A 21,721-nucleotide genomic window follows, 5' to 3' on the forward strand; every position below is an offset into this window, starting at 1 on the left:
GTATTTTGCTTTTCAGTCCTGACCTTTTATTTATTTTGGTTTATTTTATTATACATTCTCTTTTTAACGTACTCTTTTTCTCATTCTGTATTTTCCGACTTTTTTCCTTGTGCCACTGTTGTCCCTTTTCTCAGTGCCCTCCGGCGTCTTTACACAAGATCAGAAGAATTGTGGACTTTCTTGTTGTTGTTGTTGTTGTGGCTGTAGGAAGAAAAGAAAGGAAATGCACGGGCCTGCTACTGGCTCTGTAGCTGAGCGACTTCCGCTGCCTCGTGCGGATAGAGAGGGTAGGAGGTGGTGAAGGGCGCCAGTTCCTGGTCCTATGGGCCTGGGACGGTAGGTCAACGCCGCTTGCGGCGGGGCCGAGCCAGCCACCGAATTTATATCTTTTTTAGGTCGTCATTGCACCCGCCGCCGCCTAGGTGGTGGACGACGGCTGTTGAGGCGCGCGTCTTTCCCTCCCTCTTCCTTCTTTTCTCTCCTTTTTTCTTTCTTTTGTACTGTCTTTCTTCTGTCCGCACGAGGCAGCGGAGCTGGCGCAGCTACAGAGCCAATAGCAGGCTCGTACATTTTAACGCGGTGGCGTTAAGGAGCTTGTGTCGCAGAAAAGCCGGTGTCGTCGGCGGCGTTGGCCGTGAGCGATAAATCCCGGCATGCACTTCATAAATAAACATGCACTTCATAAATAAACAGCAACTTCCAAGATCGGCTGGGTGGGAATCGAACCAGGGTCTCCGGAGAGTGAGACGGAGACGCTACCACTCAGCCACGAGTTCGATGCTTGAAAGCGGTACAAAAGCGCTTCTGGTGAATGCGGTGTTGTCTTAGAAACGTGCCGTAGAACGTTATACTGCGGTGCATATCGGTAATTATGAGCATGATACTTACAGAAGTCGCAGTTACACTAGTAGCGAAGTACGTTTCCGCTACATTTCTTCTGCGCTCTGCGCACATGCAGAGCCATCTTGCGGCAAACACAGATGAACCCCTCCTCGCAATGTGCGGCGCTGCCCCGACAGGTGGCGCGCCACTCGCCCCTGACGTTTCGGCGTGCACCCTCACGGGCTGTAGAACCAAGCGTCTTTCCTTTCTTTAGATCACTCAAGAGCATACCGAGCGAATGAGTGGGCGGTGCGAACGAGGTGCAATAACGCTATCGCGTTCCACTCTTGAAGGCGAAGCTTAAGCGTCCTCCCAATTTTTCTTTTCCTTCTTCCTACAGCCACGAAACTGATTTATTGATCGATTGAATGTCCTTTATTGATTAGGAAGGCTCATATAGGAAGGGAAAGCGCGGTGACTGCCCCACTTGTTTTCTGGGGACACCTCAACCGCGCCGTAAGGGAAGGGAGGAAGGTGGAAGTGAAAGTGGAAAGAGAGAAAGAGGAGCCGTAGTGGAGGGCCACGGTGTAATTTCGATCAACTGGGGATCTTTAACGTGCACTGACATCGCACAGCACGCGGACGCCTCTTCGTTTCGCCTCCATCGAAACGCAGCCGCCGAGGTCGGGTTCGAGCCCGGGTACTCCGGCACAGTAGTCGGGCGTGTTACCACTGCACCACCCCGGCGGGGACAGCCACAACGGGGTGGTGCAGTGGTAAGACGCCACAATTGATTGATTGATTTATAGGAAGGGAAAGGCGAGGTAACTGTCTCACTTGTTTTCTGTGGACACCTCAACCGCGCCGTAAGGGAAGGGAGGAAGGTGGGAGTGAAAGTGGAAAGAGAGAAAGAGGAGCCGTAGTGGAGCAACAACGCACAGAGAGAAAGTAGAGAAGAAGGAAAAAGAAGAGAGAGAGAATGACGCGCGCCGCAACAGCCATCGTCCACCACCTAAGTGGTGGCGGGTGCAATGACGGCTTACAACAGATGAAAATTCGGTGGCTGGCTATCCCCCGTCGCAAGCGGCGTTGACCTACCGTCCCAGCCCCGTAGGTCAGGAACAGTCACCCTTCACTACCTACTTAGAACGCGGCGTAGGGTTGTGGTTTGTGCGCTCTGCTGCGGGACAGAAAGATGGAGGTTCGAGTCGTGGCGTGGACACGATCCAGATATTTTTCTTATTATCTTAATTATTGGTTACTTGACTGACAGCTCGTGAGGACAGGCTGTAGTAGCGGCTCGTGTACACGCCAATCATTTCGCAGAAGAAGACCAGCCCCCTTGTAGCTTGCTAACCCATGTTCAGTTCTTTCTTACTCTGTAGCCATTCTACTCCTATCGTTCTACCCTCTTTCGCATTAAATTGAAGACAGAAAAACCTTATAGGGTCGAGCCATGGCTACAAGCATTCCGGCTGCATCGGTGGAGGAGTGCGAATTTCGCTTGCGGAAGGAGAGCAGAAAATGGAGCAGCGGAGCATATCAGAGCAGCCCCATCCGTAAGGCCACTCCATCTGTTAAGTTCGTCAAGCTGCTGTAGAATTTGCAGGATGGGCTAAGAGGGATCCGTTTATTTCCCTTATTAACGCGCACGTTCGAAGCCTAGCCACAATGAGTAGGGGAAGGGGGAGACAAGGTGGCATCGTTTGCTTTGTTTTCCTCCTTGTCCAGCGACGCTCGGCGCGCGTTTGGCCTTGTTCGTTATTCCGGCGATCCATTGGGCGCATCTAACGCTTTTGTGTTATAAGGCGCCGCAATTTCTAACCGCGGACAGTCGGAAAAAGCACAAGTGGTCTTTAACCTCTCGTTCTTGAGGTTTATGCCACTAAGTTTCCACTGTGGCCAAGCATCATCACGTTCTACTTAACATGGCCCTCACGTGTCCTTGCGAAGCAGGGCTAAAAGAAGCTAACGAAGAAGAACAAGAAGCGTCCATGATGGCGGCGGCTGAGCCTTCCACCGCAGCCCTTCCAAGCTACGTATACATAACTAGGCGGCACGCCCTGGCCCGGCGACGTCGCAACGGAAGGACGTACGGAGGCCGAGCTGCACACGCTCGAGAACCTTACAGCGATGCCCGACAACCGCGCGGGCCTTTACGTGATCGTTGCCGGGCTGGCCGTTTCCATCTAGGACTGCGCTTGGGTCCTGACCTATTCGCCCACCAACCACCGCGGGACCATGAAGAACGAGGAACAGATGCTAAGTTACATAGCGTCTCGGAACAAGGTAACCGACCAGCACGGCAACGACGCCAGGACAACGCTTGCTCGGCTAGCCCTAACGCCATAATGACGTCCCTCTCGGAACGTCGCGGCGCGCCTAAGGTGGACAAGGTGGTGCTGAACGGAACAAACGCCTTTGTGAGCCACAACGCCAAAGGCACGCTAAATGATGCACCCAGCAAAGAACGACTCCATCATGGCGACTCACGTTAGTGCGGAAGTGACGAACCTTTCGTAACTATACGCACCTGGTGCATCTTCTCAATTTTTGAAGAGCTGTCATCCAACGTTCCAGGAATATCTAGCGCCATTATTACCTTGTCAGACGAGAGCACTTCATTTCTTAGAAGTGTGAGAAACCGGAGACTGGACTTAGTGACTGGACCGTCAGATGACAGAACAAAGACAAGATGATCAAGATTGTTTAAGGTCCGTGAAACGCTTAATAAATGTAGTCACCTGACAGAGCGCGCCCGTCCACCAATTAAGCCATGCTTTTTGCGTAATTTTAACAGCCCAATGTTAACCACGAAACCGCATGAACAATTCTTATGCAGGTTTCAACCAAAAGGAAACTAGGATACGTCAATTAGTAAGCAAGATGTTAATTTCTGTGCTGCCTTGACAACACATTGATCTTTTTGGTATCAGTTACAGGAAAAAATTTGGGAGAAATGCGACGAATAACTTGTCTGGAAATAGGGCGAAATTAGTGTTACTGTCCACCGTAAATTTACAACGCACGCAGTCCAAACTTCATGAAGAGGCACGTGCCTCCATACACGCCCCTTTAATCGGGACAACACCGCAAGAGACCCTAGAATGTTGGCGTATTCATGACAGAGCCCTTCTCGTCGCCTGTACTGAAGATGTCGCTTGATGCATTGGTATACAAATGTTTGGAATATGCTGAAGTACAAACATACTGCACGACGCTGTCCGAAGGTTAACTACGTCAGTTCAGGATGTGAATGAACGCAGATATACGTCATAACAATGACCAGGGTCATCATTCTCTTAATGCGCCGTAAGGCCAAGGGCGAAAGAAATTTGTCGAATAGGAAAACAACATAGTTTACATAGTTTAGAAAACAACACTCTGACCACCCAGGCAGTATAGCTTGTTTTCGTATGAGACCTTGCAAGCTAGATAGGTTAAGGTCCATAAGAACCACCTGGCTCATGCGGGTTGTTGCCAGTCGATTAGTTTGGGTGGACAATCGAGCAGCAAACAGCTCTCCGGCTGTATTATGCACCCACAACTGCGATAGGTGCTATGCAGAAGTGTTGTAGGGCAGGCAAAGCGCCTTTCTAGCTCCGTTTCTCGATCATGATGTCTAATGTCTTGAAGTATCTCGTGTTGAAGTGCAAATACGGATAAGAACATACAATTATGTTAAACATGAATGCTTGGACCAGGCACAGTGTGTCTTGTTCGAGCATACACTTCTTGTTGGTACTAACCCTGGCTATCATGAGCGCAACCTGAAGACTGGTGCTTTTAAGCCGAGTGAGAGCATAGCCATTTCTACCCCTGTCAAAAGGCGCTCCGCACAACAGCGCACTCCTCCGCTGGCAAAAAAACGCAGCCGCCAGACGAGGGCAGTAGCGCAAAGAAAACGCACAGGCAAGAAAAAAAAATAGTCCTTGATAAGTTGCGCTGCACAAAACCAGGAATGATAAGCATAAGCGCAGTAAAATATGTTTACACGTCACGCATTCATGCGGTCTGTAACCTTCGTTTTCAAAAACGACGGTACGCGCTTTGGCAGGCGCCTTTCGGGTGCCATCTGTGGCAGCAAACCCAACATGCTCTGAAAAGGTGGCACTTAGAACTCTCCGAGGAGGGACGAGGCAGCAGCAAGGACGCAAGCCATGGCTATCAAAAGTTCATTCATGCGCGCTTAGAACGCTAGAAAGGAAGGCTATATTCAGCGAATAGAGCCAAAGATCGCTTACCTGGTGTAGGTGCGCCACCTGCCGTTCCAGCTGCAACCTTTCTTTGGCCGACTGCTTGATCATGTGCTGCAGCTCCCCAACGTTCTGGTAGAGCAGGCAGTTCTGCGTTAAAGGGAAACAAATTAAGGACTGAAGCTGCAGACTATGCAAAGATCCTGGCCCTGGCGAGTACTTTAATTTGCATTTTCATGTCAATTCAGTTCGCTTTAAAGGGAAGGCTCAGTTATTCATATCAAAATATGTGCGTGAAGTGAAAATGTTTGCACAATATTCGAAATGTTATGTTCGTTGCTATGCATCTGTTACGTACGTATCGGTTTACTTTGTCACGACATTTTTCTCTCTTTATTGGAGTCAGCCTAATCGCACCTTTTAAGTTTACTAATGCCTGTTCTCTTTTCCCCCACGTATTACAGCTGCAGTATGAATCCTTGTAAACAGTCTTACTCCCGAACATTTGGTAAGGGGGCATAAGACGTTTCCACTTCAAGCAACGCTCTAAAAACGATGATGAGCCAAACCGGAGCAAAAGTGAAGTAACTACACCAAATAATCCTTAGAACGAAGGATTAGTACGCGCGAATACTAACTGCGGCTGACGTCCTATTGTAACTATTCTACAAGGGAGTAATCAGGGTTCTTTTGAGGCACTAATGGCTTGGGATATAACGCAGCTACTCCGAAAGGTGACATGTTTGTTTGTTTGTTTGTTTGTTTGTTTGTTTGTGTTTGTTTGTTTGTTTGTTTGTTTGTTTGTTTGTTTGTTTGTTTAGAATGACGGTATCTCCGCATGTGTAAACGCTGGCGGCTGAAACATAAAATTGGAAGTTATTCTCGGTTCTCCACTCACAAACCAACCACCTACACAAGACATCAGTTTCGTAAAAAAACATTCTCTATCTCTGGCTTACGCAGAAGCCGTTACTTTTGGCCGCAGAAGCAATGACTTTTGGCAGTAGACCATCGTGCCGACCAATCGTTGGCTAACTCATCTGGCATCTGGTTCGTGCACATGGCAACCCACGCAGGCTGTTCTCATACGGTCAGAAAAAGACGGCAGAAGAACAAACAGTGTTTGTGCTCCAGACGCAAGTCGCCAGGATGCTTGCCAAGCAATTTCCCAGAAACACATCCAGTTAAAACATAAGTTGCCTTTCGGATTTATCCGCTTTTGCGTTTGGGACGAGGCGTTTAATCTCCGCAACCCACGCGGTGGGGAGTCGCCATGAGAAATGCCCATTTTCTGCGGTTCTGATTCGATTCGGGATGCTTCTCGTGTTTCCTTCTTTTACTTCGTGTTCTTCTTACGGTCTTCTTTTCGTCCTTCTTCGCTTCCCACGACGTGATATTCGGTGCATATATGCACCACGGTTCGCAACTAAGGCCCGAAATGTTTCAAAAATAAAAGTGGAATTCAAAACCAGCGATGTTCGTTTCGTGGCGCTCGCTTTTCCGCGCAGCCGCATCGCATTGCGTTGCGCTGAAAGAAACGAAGACTGCCCGAGTCCTCTGAAAATCACGCGACTTGGTCGCAACCTATTTGCCTGCCAGACAAAACCGGTACGCGTTAGAGGAGCGAGGCTGCGCGTTTATGATATGGGACGGTGTAACATGACCCTAATTTTTTTACAGTAGAAATACTGTATGCGAGCTACAAGTGGTTCGTTTTTTAATAGCTACATCCGAAAAGAAACAAAAATGAGACGGGTTCAACGTTGCTGAACCGAGTATGGAACGAAAGCATTAGCTGCTGGTGACCGAGCGTTTTTCTTCTTCTTCTTCTTCTTCTCCTTCTACTACTTCTTCTTCTTCTTCTCTTTCTTTTTGTTTTCTTCTGCTTCTTCTTCTTCTTTTTCTTTTCCTTTTTCTTTCTTCTTATTTTTCTTTCTCTTCTTCTTCTTCTTTCTCTTTTCCTTTTTCTTCTTTTTCTTTCTCTTCTTCTTCTTCTCCTTCTTCTTCTTCTTCTTCTTCTTCTTCTTCTTCTTCTTCTTCTTCTTCTTCTTCTTCTTCTTCTTCTTCTTCTTCTTCTTCTTCTTCTTCTTCTTCTTCTTCTTCTTCTTCTTCTTCTTCTTCTTCTTCTTTTTCTTTTCCTATTTCTTTTTCTTTCTTTTTCTTCTTCTTTTCCTTTTTCTTTTTTTTCTTCTTTCTCTTTTCCTTTTTCTTCTTTCTCTTTTCCTTTTTCTTCTTCTTATTCTTCTTCTTCTTCTTCTTCACAGCTGTTCATGGTCATTCGTGACTGCGGCCACAGACTACGCGACGGGCTTAAATCTAGCGTATATTGCTTTCGCAATAATATGTAATTATTTATAGTTTTGCACCGCTAAATGCGCCTCGTAAGAGGTTCCTCTCGGCTGAGTAAGTGGATGATGCATGCCGTAATTTGACGCAGAAGGTGGTATTTGGCGGTCCCTTCTTAAATATAATGTTTAAGTGGAATGTCTGCATGATTTGATCAAAATTGTTAGAAACACCCACCGCATGCAACTACGAAAAGCTATACAAGTGACGTATGGTTTCGGTGGGGAAATTGCTCTCTACTTTAGGCAAACGACTAGTCTAAATGGAAAGAGTGGTTCTTTAATTACCCAGAGCATGAAGCAAGATGGAGCAGACCAGCTGCTGCGTATGCTTTGTTGTTTCGGGTGCTGTTTCACAGAAGACATTGCGAGCTCCAAAGTATGGATTAAATAGCGGTTTAGCCGGGAGATTTTTCTAAGTATGTTTCAAGATGGAAAAGATTTGGACGGTTGTACGTGTTGCGTCAACTCAGATTCCTGGGCTGTATGCCTTTAATTATGCATTGAATTGAAAGGTGTTACACTAAAAATGAAAATTTGGAATACCCTCTTTCCAGGGAGCGCATCGACATTGAGAACATAGATAAGCTGCGACGTATGCATGTATAAACAAACTATGAGCGACTGGCTTTGTGAAAAATTGCGACTGCGTTCCTCGCCCTTTCTCTCTTTTCGTTGTCAATTCCCTCATGCTTCTTCTCCACAGCAGCGTAGCCAGCTGGACCACCTTTCTGCTTAACGCCCATTCCTTTGCTACTCTTATTTATTGCTATTCTTTCGAACCACATGCTTGCTAATTGGATAATAAATTAGACAGAGTCTGGCGTCTATTGTTTTCTGTGACACAACTGGCTTATTGGTCGACCCGGTGTATGACTGAGGTCATAAGATCACATGGCATGGTTGAATTGGCAGAACTACTCGCAGGTGCGCTGGCATTCGGCAGGTGTGTCGATCAGGTGACATGGCTGAGCCGGTGGAAAGGAACCAGAATATTTGTCACGTGCGTCTACCGTTGTGAGAAATCCCCACAAACAGATATGGCTACCATGGAAAGTATGTCGCTGAAGATGGAAGTATGGGCAGCTTTTCAGGCTCAGCACATCAGCAACGACAAAATGAGAAGCTAGTCGAGCGAGCCTTCTCATTCTCAATATTTATTGTAAATAAGTGCCCCTAATCGTTTTCAACATTCGTTCTGATTGCCATAGAGAACCAGACACTTGATTATAATTGTGCTTAGCACAAAGCCCTCCCAGTGACCTTTCACCCCGCCAACAGCACACGCCTGATTTCCAGCACTCCACTCCCGACAGCGATTTCCCACTCATGGCGCACACTGTGTTAACTAAATAGAACACACAAAACTTGGGATTCAGCCTTACACGTCTTATCACGTCTTGAATCTAACTGCAGTTAAGACGATGAGCTCATGTTATCAGATCCATGCCACTCTAGTTTCATCTGGGAGCGTTAATACTCTCGATACTTCGTTGAGTCGCTCACTTTCCTGTCAACTTTATTCCATGATTTTGCCTTGAATCTATGCACTGGTACAATAATATTTCTTCAAAAGATTCCAGAAGCTGCTCATCGCATGTCAGTGTCTACCAAATGCTGTCTTGCCGCGCCCAACTCTAATTGTTGATTAAAATTTTAAACGCGTTTGTATTATTGAGCTTAGAAAGACGTGTTATTTAGCTGCTTCTAATGTCAGTGTGCTGGCCACAGACTGTTAGTGCTTCTCCCTGCATCGAAACTTTAATTTAATTACTTCCGTTTATTTGAGACCTAATCGTCGAGTCCTGGCCACGGAAGACTCAATCATATGCCGAAGTACTCAGCTGTACAACACTATCAACAAATCAAATGTCACGGAGACATTTATTTGCACCAATGTACCGGGAGGAATAACTTCATATGTTTAAACATGAGCAGTTCCTCTAGGTATGCAGCGACGACAGGGTTTGCACAATAAATCCACAGAGACTCTGTGCCTTCCCGTGCCAGTGTCGGCCACATCAGAGATCTGAGTGCCTTCATCTTGCGAAATATTGTCAGCACGTATCCATGGCTTGGTGAGCATTGTCCCCCTTTAAGCAACAGAGAGGCGCACGTACGCCATATGATTTTGCAACAGCCAAGATCTAAAGCGGCCAAGCGACAAATCATAAGAGGTAAGAAATGTTGACGTCAGTAGACGGCTGAAGAATTTCGAGTGATAGCATAGCATTGAAAGTTTAGGACAGTAAAGTTCGAAGCTGGCTACAAAGAAGCCAATGCAACTCCAACCTACCTTTCTTCTTGCGTCATAAGTATAAAAACTTGAAGAAGTGGGAAACTCCGATGGCGGCTGATAAAAATTCCGCAGTGACACTAGAGCGCAACGCAAGGAAACCGGTCTCAAAAAGCGTCCATGGTTTGTGCTCAGGTGCACTTCGTCGAACGTACTCATGTGCCGCCAAACGGTAACGAAGTAACGGACGGTACAGATCTATACATATACCCGTCTTCAGTAACAGCCCAAACCTGCTGCCTCAGAAATCCCCTATGATGCCTCGAAACTAAGATACACCTCCCGCATTGCAAATCGCGAATGCGCTGCCTTTTCAACTTGGTTCCCTTTTACCAGCACTCCAGCCGACACCGTATAGAATAGATGAAACTCCAACAGCACGCAAGTCGGCAATCGCGAGCATTGCACCGCCCTATAGAGGCACAAGGTAACCAATTTCCCAATTCAGTAGGCTTCTTCCTTCGTTTCTTTGCTCTACAGTGTTAGAGAAGCGACCAGAACGATGTGCAAAATAAAAAAGTACTAAATGAATTTTCTAAAACGAAGTGCAAAGCCTCCGATATATATCAAATCTTGGGCGCGTTTTGGTGCATCCCCTCTGAGGCGCTCTTTGAACGTGGTGCCGGTAGTTTTGGTCTGCATTCATTTCTATGATGTGCACCGCCATCTTCAAGGCAGGCCTGGTTTCTTAGAGACCTTATCCCATTGCTTCGCCTCCCGACCAAACTCTGCAGAGTTTGCGCAAGCGGAACAGCCTCTACCATACGCCCACGAGGCAATGCAACCACCCAGACGTGAGGCACAGGGAATAGAAGCACAAGAGGAATCTGCTACTATGCAGCCAGAAAGCGAAACAATACACGCGTTTTATGGGGGATTTATTTCTTTGCAACCAGTTTCATTAGCGCGTAAAGGTCCAACAAATGTAAAAGCACGCACACACTGTGGCACGCGATCAAAGTTATGTCCCACTACCGAAAGCCCACTACCGAAGTTGTTTTATGAATAAAATGCTTTTCACGCCCATTTTCGGCAAACCCATTATCGCCCATTGTCGGGAGGCGAACCACAGGAGAACCTCAACGCTAAACGAAGTCTTGTGGAGTTAAGCTCTTCTCCCTACATGCTGCGTTGCCGCTGAAGCAGCGCATGCGTCAACAAGCGTCGGCCTGCACTCCAGGCTAGTTTCACGCTGGTTTCGGGGCTCAAAGCTGAAATAAAAACAAAATTAGCTGTGGTTTAGCTCTGGTTAAACCCGGTTGGACGTGGAAGCTTCTTTTTCCTGGCTACGCCTGTGGCCGAACTTGTGATTAAACACACGGTTAAGCAGTGCTTTAAATTGTGGTTATGTGAAGCTTCTGCTTCAAATTATTGGGGACACTTAAACTTCGCCTTTATGGCATGACGCTATGGCGTAGGCTACCAGCCCACATATAAATATCGGCTGTAACCAAGCCGTATGAACGTGTCTGCGTGGCAATAACTTGAATGCAAGGGCCCTAGTAGGATGATTCTGAAACACCTCTCGTATGAAAGCAGGGGCCCTAGTTGGCAGATCGTGCCAAACGTAATGTCAGGAAAATTGTTCTACTTAAGTTGTGGACAATGCAGAGAGCTATGGAACGAAAATGGTAGTTGTAACGTTAAGACAGAAAGCGCTCAGAGTGAGTTCTGGAATAAACTGGATTTGATGACATTCAAGTCGAAATCAAGAAGAAATATAGGCGTGGGCAGGAAATGTAACGCCAATGGAGGATAAGCGATGGTTCCTAAGGATAACAAACTGGGTTCCAAGGGAAGCCAAGCCTATCAGGGGCGGCGGAAAATTAGATGGGCGGATGGGGTTATTCCAGTTTACGGGTATCAAATGAATGCAATAAGCATGCACAGGACCGGGTTAATTCGAGAAATTTAAGGGAGGCCTCTGCCGTGCATTGTGTATAGTCCGGCTGACGATGATGATGATCATGATGAGAGCACATCGGTCATCGAGTTAATACACATAATCACACCTCTTGGCGGGGATCAGTGATGCGCGTTTTGACAGCGAGAGCTATAATTCCATAATTTATAGCGTCGTACCGTAGCATCGCTAATAGTGAATATTCGAAAGTATTTAATTTGGCGGAGAAGCTACATTGTTCACATCTTGTGAGAAAGTGCTGTAACTGCTGGAGCATTCAAGTTCCCGCCGCATCAATATCCTGCCGCTCTGAGAGACGCTGTCTTTGATTCGCTAAATCAGTGATGACATCACAACGGTGATGTGACCAAGAGGGACCAATCACAGAGCACCGTCTACCAAAAATGTGGGGTCGCTACCTGACTCAACTGATGCGAGTACACGAAGAAAATGTAGCTGGGAATTCTACTATCACATTCCTTCTTAAGGAGTCTTGGTGGCCTTATTGTTCTCTCAAACTTCTACGATTTTTTTTATATATCAGCACATACCTGTCAGCCGCCAAAAAATTGTATGCTATCTGTAGTAAGGTTGAAAGTTGGGCGAGTTGAATCTGGTTCATTTTGAAGAAAGCGCTCGTGTTGTGTCCTTCTACAAGCGCTCGTGTTGTGTCCTTCTACTCTTGGTCCTCGTTTTTCGCGCTACCTTCAAAATGAACTATCTGTAGTGTTTAGCGTTCCAACGCGATTTAGTCTATGAACATAGCCAACCTATATGTATGCCCCCCCCCCCCCCCCCCCCCCCCCCCCCCCCCCCCCCTTCTTATATAATGCCTACGGGCCTTTAAGGGAGAAATAACGAAATAAATGAAAGTGCGGGTTTTGCGCTGGTGCGGAGACTGAGACCCCCCGCCCCCCCCAAAAAAAAAAAAGGAAGAAAGAAAGAAAAGAAAATAATAAAGATGTCAAGTCTCCCACCTCGAAAATAGTTAGTTATATGGGGTTTTATGGCGCGTAAGCAACTGTGGCGGTATATTGCGACAAACACAGTCCACCTCGAAAATACAAACAGCGAACACTGAAACTCCATAGCTCTCCAAGGACTCTCCTTTGTTTTGTGTTGATATTTTTTTGTCAGTGTAGTGAGCGTCGACTCTCACAACAGTAGGAAAGCTCCCAAGCTGGGATTGGCATTTGACCTATAAAACCTCGATCTCACCTCAAATTCAAACATTTTTGCCAACCTTACTCAACCTCAGCCTCAGCATCTGGGTTAACGTGATAACTTGAGCGAGGTCGTGGGTATTCATGCTGAACGAGCGCGAAAGAACAGACACAGAACAGAGGACAGCACAACACAAGCGCTCACTCGCAACTGAATGGTTTATTCGGAAAAAAACAGCTTAAGAATACAAGAGAGGGAAAAAACAAACAAAACCCGAAGCCGATATAATTAGGGATTGAAAACACGCCCATGATAAAACGAGAAGTAAAGCAGCGAACACCGGCACAGAAAAAGCACGCGGCAAACTGATTTGTCATCAAGAAATGCAATTTCAGGGGTTGTTAGGGTGACAGAGTAGATGCTGACAAACGTGTCAATTGATTTAGCGATGTAGTAGGCTTCCTTAAGCTCTCGCGTGAATTTGTTTGGGTGTGTAAAAAGAACAGTGGTATTCTCGAATTTTGGAATACATCGCGTACACTTTCCTATAATCCCCGCTGTGGTCAGCCAGGTTAAAGCGGTTTTGGCTGAATTAATTCGTTTGTTCCACGATGCGTATGTTTAGGCCTCGTCCAGTTTGGCCAATGTGCGTAGCCACAGGAAGTCCGAATTCGTTATACAACATTTTTGCAGCATTCAACATATTTGTTGACATGCTCGACGCCGCATGTTTTGCTGGTACTACACCGTAGCACAGTCCGCTGCGTTTTAGGCAAGGTTTAAATGCAGGTTCTGAGCGAAAATATGATCCTATAACGTCGCCGCTGTATCATTAACACTTTGTACGGATGTAGATGAGGAACTCACACTACCAAAGTACCATCATTTGATGTGAACGCCTCGTCGATATTTCTATTATCGCGTCCCTAAAGCGCCTCGCTTAGACAATGGGTATAGCGGCCAAGAGCACATTACCACAAGAGCTTAGAAAGCTGCTTGATAGGGTGTGGATAAGTTAACAGATACACCCAGTGGGCATTTTGAAAACATGAGCGACACTTTTGCCCGTTTTATTTATTTATTATTATTTTTTGCTATAATAGAAGTCCACTTACTACGAACTTCGTATATAACGAACACAGGTCACGTGACCGTCAGGCTCGTTAAAAGTAGCCTCGACTGTTTATGTAAACACCTGGGTTAAACCTAAAGAAACACCTATCTCTGGCACTTCGAAAAATCTTAATTAGCGGAGGTAACTGTTATTTGCTGCGTCCACTGACCTGGGAACCTGGTCGGCTTAAACGAGCCGGACTTGATGTCAGAGAAGAAAAACAATGCATTTTACGCAAAAGAAATAGAAAATATAGCTGCTGAAAACGTTTAGGCAATGTTTTAGAAGCTCTGTCCGTGCGCGCTTAGTAGTACACGCTGCGCACGTGTTTCCTTGTGGACATCCACGATTAGCTCAAGGCCCTCAGAAGAATGATAAAAGCTTACCGTGACGATGCGCTCCCGGGCAGTCCTGGACGGCCTTCTCTGTGGTATCAGACTTTGACCGCGCTGCACATAGCCGAGGGACGGTGCCTGTGAAGTTGACCGAAAGGGAAGACATCAACCACCGGCGAAAAGACAAAAAAACATATAATGACAAGATACTGGTCGCCTGAATGGCTGAAACAGTGTTGGAAGGCTGGGATCATCACCGCCAGCATTATGGTCATCATCAGTCAGATTAAGCAAGAAGCAGCGCGTCGTAAGTCAGCTTTTTACTACAGTAGTATCCAACTAGAGAATAAAAAGAAGTTCGTAATTTATCTCGTTCATATACCTCCTTTCCTCGAGGAGAATGGGTGTAAGCCTAAAAAATCCGGGAGACCACTTAAGCCTCCTTACGTGCGGCAATTCGATAGCATTTCTCACTTCGGCATGTCGTGGCGCCACCGTTGTTGCTATGGCAACGCCTGGCATGTTCAGGCATGCCTGGGCATGCAGGGGTGTTATGTACATTGAACTGTTATGTCGTCAGACACTGTAACCATGACTGGAACTAACCATAATCTTTGTTAGTCGTCATAGTCGTGGTGTCACATTCATTGTTAGTCATACTCATTTCGTAGTCATTGTCATAGTTCTTCATAGTCGCATTCAGTCATAGTCATGGTCACGGTTAGTCATATAGGCAGTCAAAGCTATAATCATGGTTATACATAGCCATCGTAACCGCAGTCATGGTCAGTCACAGTCACGGCTAATTATAGTCATAGTCATAATAAAGGTTAATCATACTCAGATTTATGGTTATTCATAGTCATCATGGTTTGTCATCGTCATAGCGTTGTCATGGTTTGTCACAGTGATAGTCATAGTTATTGTTATTTATGGTCATAGTCAGGAATAATAAGTCCTATTTATAGTCACAGTCAAGATTTGTATATTCACGGTTAATTATTGTCATAGTCATAAGCATGGTTAGTCAGTCATAGTCGTAGACTAACCATGACTATTGCTGTGACTAACTATGGCCAAGGATAACTATGACGAGGACTAATCAAATCTTAATTATAATGACAAATTATCAGTGCCTAATTTTATTATCGATCTCTTGATTGACAGGTTCAAAGGACGTTATCTGGTCACACTTTTTTGTCACACGAAGCATGAGGAAATATTTGCTGTCATCTTAAAATATATTACACGAAGTGTAGTGGGACAGAGCCGCAATGTGGTTCTGACTAGGCTCGTACCACCGAAAAGCCATCGCCGTACTGCTGTCCGAGATTGCGCATTTAAGGACGAGTGCAATTCTTGCCAGTGCAAATATTTGAGTGACCCCGTCGTACAATCTGGCAGCCACCGAAACTACAGACGAGTCAAAAGAGATGCCTGAAAAATGATAGAAGCCTTGTATGGAGTGCACATGATAAACGTAATGTCGATTGATCGTTTGGGAGACGTTGGTTATAGTGTGAATGGTTGATTGATTAGTGAGTAGTTATTAGGGAATGAAACCAGCGCGATGCAGATAACCTCGTGCGTGTGTGTCGCTCAGTTTGAACACGTGCGATGATCTACGGCTAGCACTAGTTCGGCATCATCATTGACGTTGTGTATAGGTATACGTGTAATAGTAAGGGGAATTGTAGCACATATCGTCGATGGTGTTGACCCACTCCGGTATTGGCCACGCTTATAGCTATCTCAACGTGCCTCGCCTTGACCTCGCTTCTGATCTTCCAGCTGGGCAGCGCCCAATTTGCTATCCTGGATGCTTTCGCGGCTGGAAAACCTCGTCTACGACAAGCAGCTTTCCTTAGTCGGTTAGCGCACGCTTGCCTTCATTTGCTGCTTTCGGTTCCTTCCGTGACGTGATATGCAGTCGCTTCTGCTTTCGTGCTTGGCAACGCCATCAGAGCACTGGCTGCTTCCGGTCTTTAAGGCGCGACTGCCCTGGACCGCATTTACGCGGCGACATATAGGGCTCTTTCGGCCGAACATTCATTGCCCCAGCTAAAGCTTTTATGGAATATTCGAAAACATGTAGGGACAGGTTTTCGAATGTTCCTTAAAACCGCCGCGTCGACATGGCGTACCCTAGCAACGTGTGACGTGCTTAAGCGTTTCCCCAATGTGGATGGCCGCAGTGATCTCAAACATTTATTTATTTTGTAAAGGAGAAGATGACCAGGCGCCATATCGCCGGCACGAGACCTGAGCACCAGCTGGACGAGCCGAACCTCCAAGCGGCTCTCTTGACCTAGCCCTAGTAAATGAGCTGTTGTTGCGACAAAATTCACGGGCCTGCTACTGGATCTGTAGCTGAGCCACCTCCACTGCTACGTGCTTTCAGAGGAGAAAATAAAGAATGAAAGAAGAAGAGGGAAAGAGAAACACGCGCGTCGCAACAGCCGTCGTCCGCCACCGAAGCGGTGGCGGGTGCAATGACGGCCTATATCAGGTACAACCGCCGGTGGCAAGCTCACGGCGGGGGCCTACGGGGGCCTGCCACCCCCAGCCCCGTAGGGCCAGGAGCAATCTAGTAAACGAGCTCGCCCTACAATAAAGCTTGTTATATTCTTAGTAGAAGTGCGTGGACTCATCCTGGAGGTACGCAGTCGAATGCTTGGTACCACGATGCCATCCTGGTACCAAGCGTGGTGGGAACGAGGAAACGAGCTCGCCCTATATACAGTAAAGCTTGTTATAATTTATTTACCCCGCCGCAATGGTGCAGTGGTTAAGATGCCCGACTACTTTGCCGGAGCACCCGGGTTCTATTCCGACCGCCAGTGGCAGCGTTTCGATGGAGGCAAAACGGAGTGGCGCCCGTGTGCTGTGCGATGTCAGTGCGTGTTAAGGAACCCCAGGTGGTCGAAATTTTCGGAGTCCTCCACTACGGCGTCTCTCATAGCCTGAGTCACTTTGGGACGATAAAAAATAGTGTTCGCTATTCCGCGACCGCTATTCAGCACGAGCGCCGTGTACCGCACCCCACAGTCATTGCAGGAAGTTTTCAAGACGGCAATTTAAAGACGTTCGTTTGCTGGCGTAATTTTTGCACCCCGCAATAAACCTGACGGCGAAATTAGCTTGATAAGCGTGTAGCACGAGCTTGTACCGCTGGCCAATTTATCCCGGACGCAAAATCATTGTGAGAGCGCGCACGAATTTCCCAAGAACCCCCGCTCAACAGCCTGCGCTGCAAAAGCCACCCCGATTCAATGTAAAGTTTGCCAAACTCTTCCTAATTAGAGATATCGCTCCTATAGCCACTGCACGCTCCCAGTAAAACGTGCGAGTTGGCTAGCCTGTCAACCGCAATCTACGCAGCTGACATACACAACGCCCTACACAATTAAAGTGTGCGACAAAGATTTGGGACAAAAGCGCGACATATACGTTCACAACGCGATGTGCGGCCGCTTCAGGGGTTACCAGCTGAGCGAATTAGAGCGCCGTTTGAATAAAGCGTGCTTCGCTAGGGGCCGGCGGCCAGTGGGCCCCCATCGAGCACGCCGCGACGTCGGGGCGTGTCTCGACCACTGCCGGCATCGCCTTTTGTTGTGGAACCGTACACTAATCGATGCGAGGGAGGACGCACCAGCTGACGCCCGGAGTCGCGCCTCGAATCCACGCTTGTACTATACGTCGGCGAAACGCGGGCCCCGGAGGAGGTACAGGGGACGCTGAAACAGCTGTTACGAGAGAGGTTTAATTAATCTAATTTGCACTATGCTCAACAAAATGGTGCGAGAAGAGAAAACGTTATCACACTGTGATAAGTTAAAGTCAAAGGGACTCGCAGAATCAAACATCGAGAGAGATTGACGGAAATTTTGGGTTTCTCGAGGTGTTGGCCAGCATTGCGTTCCAGTACAATAGAATGCGTATACTCTATGCAAGTCCTGCATTTAGTACCGAGATACAGTCGCTACGCTGTGCATCTGGCTCTCTTAATCATCTCTCGCCGACTGAGATGTGGGTTAGTGGTGGTAGCAACAGCGATCGTCGGTTTTGAAGTTCTGTCGAGCACTCTTCTATTTCTTGAGTGCGCTGTGCATAAGCGATAGGCTGTTACTCCATGCCTTTTGCGTATTTCCATGCATCATAGCCATAATTTTAACTCGTCTCTCTTTTCGGCTTTCCGTTTCTTTCCTTTAATCCTTTGCCCATTGGAGACCGGAAACCCAGTACATTCATGTGGTTAAACATAGGACTTCAAATAGGACTACATACTCTACAGGGCTAATTACTTTGAAAAATAACTGCGTTGATACAACTATTAGTTCCATTAACTATTAACAAATACTAAAGTTTTAGAGACCAACTGCAAACGTACAGCTGTTACGAATATGGCGTCTTCAGCAGGTCGCAGCTTGTGAGTTTCCTACGCACTTGTGGTTCGAATGGCCGCCACTCGTGCAGTGCCGCATGCTCGGCTGGGACGAGCACGACAGGTGTGCGCGGACAGCGCGTCACCGTAGAGACCGACGATGTAGAACGGTGCAGTCGGTCGCGCAGTGCACGCTAGCTGACGACCCTGCGAAATCTCGCTCAATGATGGCCGAGAGCAACTTCCGCAAAGAGACAGAAAAAAAAGTACGGAGAACCTGAAGTGGGCATATTTCGAAGTAATGTTGGGCATGGTATCCGTTGCGCTGCACTCACGCAGCCACCGGCTGACGACCATATGCGCGGTGCCCTCACGAGAAAGAGGTCCTAGTTTATTTTACACCCCGTCTTACTTCACGCATGCCTGTAAACCTGAAGATTTTTTTGTTCGTATAACCCTACAAAAAGGGGTCGCGTGAGGTAAATGGGGCAAACGTAGAGCAATTTTTCTTTTTAAAATTCTGGAATAATTTGTTTTTGCAAAACCGCTGCAAAGATAAATTTTGACCCAACGGAGCATTCCTAATCATTGAAGCAAGACTATTGATCTTCACTTTGTAGTAGATGAGTACGCATCACCAATCTGGAGCCCTCATCAAGAATACTTAACACACGCCATCGAAGTGTCAAAACAGGACTATACCAGACTCATTCACACCTCATACTCGTACGACCTCAGCATATCATCCCTAAAATCACAGTCAGGTCTGCCTAATCTTTCTACTCGCCTTCGTATAGCCAATCTCGTCCTATTTCACAAGTTCTTTTATTCACCACTAAAACAATAACCATACATCTGCGCACTTCCACAACGTAGGTCCCATCGCATCGGTCATTCTCTTCAAGTTTTGCGTCCACGTGCCCGTACCACTGTTTTTGAAAACTCATTTTTTGCTCGTGCAGCAGCTGACTGGAACGGCCTTACCCACACTATTGCTGCCTTAACATGTCCATCAGCATTTTCAAGCACTGTTGATTCCTGCATTGTGTAAACCCCACCCCTCATGTAACACCCCGAAAAGGGGTCTTTAAGGTAAATAAAGTGATGGGATGTGATTAGAACGCGGCAAAGCTTGCCGCTGTTGCTGACCTCGTCTGATTCGAAAACTGCTCCTTTCACGTTTGTTCGAAGCAAGTTGCAGTGTCTTGCTCTTTCACTATCAGCAGACCCTCGCATTCTCGCAAAGCGATGTGGACCATCCCGCCAACGTTGCCAACATGCGGAAGTACGAGTCACAGGTACGCGTACTGCATAAGCCGAACTTGCTCTCTTGCTCTCACGGAATGGAGCACTCTAATTTTGAACTGTACGGTATCAAAAATGCTTCAAATACAGTCGATACTTCCAGAACGCCATCCCAACCAAAACCGCTAAAGCTATAAAACAATGAAGTCGCGCTGTGTAGGACGCGGCAGCTGGTCACGCAAAAGAGCAAGCAAGACTAACACGAATGGACGAACCCAGACAAAAGAAAAAAAAAAAAAGAAAAAAAAAACGTATGTACGGGTTCAAGTTTTTTCGGGCTCAACGTCCCGTAAAGACTCATGTTATTAGGGACACCGCAGTAGAAGTCTTCCGAAAATTCGACCACTAGAAGTTCATTAACGTGCACCGCCACAACTCAGCGCACGAACAATTCGCTTATCGCCTGCTTCGAAAAGCGGCCGCCGCGGCCGACATTGCGCCCGAGTTATGGTGGCTACCCGAGTTCTTGGGCTCATTCCCAACCGCGCCGACAAAGGCGACCTGCATGGTGACGTTCATACAGTAATATAGTAATACAGTTTAACCCGGATATACGAACTCCATAGTTTCGTAGTACGTGTCAACAGATGAGCTTCTATGCAACTCAGAAGCGCAAATACTATCCACCGCCCACATCAACACGTTGGCAGCACACCACTCGCCGTAAGTGTATTGACCTGCAAGGGCGCGCTCCCGCCCGCACCCCGCACGTCGAGCAGTCCCGCGGGACAGGCAGAGACAAGTGGGGCGCACTGGTCACAACCTCACGTACAGCTCCCTGTACCAGATTGGAGCGTAGAAGCTCGCGTTGCTCGCGAAGAGCGCCACAAATGCCACAATAATTGGGGCTGGCATCAAAGTTCTAGACAATGATGCTTTGGGAATAGCTACCGTCCATCATAAGAGGTTGAACAATAACTCAATAACAACGCTCGACTAAAATTAAAATTCTCAAATTCTCAAATCAATTAGAATTGGGTGCAGCAACTTTCGTCGTCGCGTTAAGCAGCGAAACAGGCCAAGCGAGAGCCGCCACAAGACTTCGGTCAGCTAGGCTGGCTTAAATAAACAACCAGTGCATCAAACGCCGGCTTTTCCGCAGGGCAGCGATGCCGCGATGAAACCAACACGCCAGACCAAAGGCACCTTTCAAACAGACCCGACGTTCACATTGTCATGCATTTTTTTTTTTTTTAGTTCGTGCTGCCACAAGTGCGCAAGGACGCTCAGACAATCCGACATTTTGTGCACGCAAGTTATCTTCGGAGCGCCGTTAGGAAGATGCCACTTGCAAGGGCACGGCGAGCAGTTCGACATAAACGCGAACATTGCTATAGTTTTGTATGGGATTGTTAAGGGTATATTTAGACAATTCGATATAAGCAATGTTCAGACATATCCCGATTCACTATATCCGAGATCGCCTGTAGCAAAACCGCATGAGGTTTGCAGAGGCGTTTATAGAGTTTTGGATAGAGCTTCCTGGATAGTAGTCGATAGAAGTCACCACAACGTTGAACGTACTGTTGATAATCCAGTGTATGATAAATACTGCTCTCTAATTTTGGAGCAAGATAACCAAGGAACGGTATCCTTTTGAAAACGTTTTCACTTTTTTTTTTTCGCAAGTAAAATTTATTTTCCGCGAAATCTGAGGCAAAATTCGTAAAATCATTACACTGATTCTAATTTACGCATTTTACGGGAAATTGGATAGGTATCCATGCTTCTGCAACGGACTACTGAGAGACGACTTTTATCACACCGTTCTTTCTAGCAGGGCGTATGCGCGCATATAAGGATATCAATAAATTGACGACGTGGCGAGCTGAGATAGCAACGAGAGCAATCAGCGCT

The 21,721-nt window shown here is 46.9% G+C and overlaps 1 protein-coding gene across 2 annotated transcripts in view; it reads right to left on the reverse strand.

Moving 5' to 3' along the window:
* The window catches only part of Rbp (RIMS binding protein), a 375,020-nt gene that overhangs the window by 211,340 nt on the left and 141,959 nt on the right, over positions 1 to 21,721 (reverse strand). For both annotated transcript variants that reach the window (XM_084598275.1, XM_084598276.1), the window contains exons 3-4: positions 14,227 to 14,313; positions 5,067 to 5,168 (exon numbers count right to left, since the gene is read on the reverse strand). In XM_084598275.1, coding sequence (XP_084454401.1) covers positions 5,067 to 5,168; positions 14,227 to 14,313 — 189 coding nt within the window. The remainder of the gene's footprint in view (positions 1 to 5,066; positions 5,169 to 14,226; positions 14,314 to 21,721) is intronic.

Source organism: Amblyomma maculatum, chromosome 3 (genome assembly GCF_055883805.1).
Source record: "Amblyomma maculatum isolate TAMU_Amacu chromosome 3, ASM5588380v1, whole genome shotgun sequence".
Lineage (NCBI taxonomy): Eukaryota > Metazoa > Arthropoda > Arachnida > Ixodida > Ixodidae > Amblyomma > Amblyomma maculatum.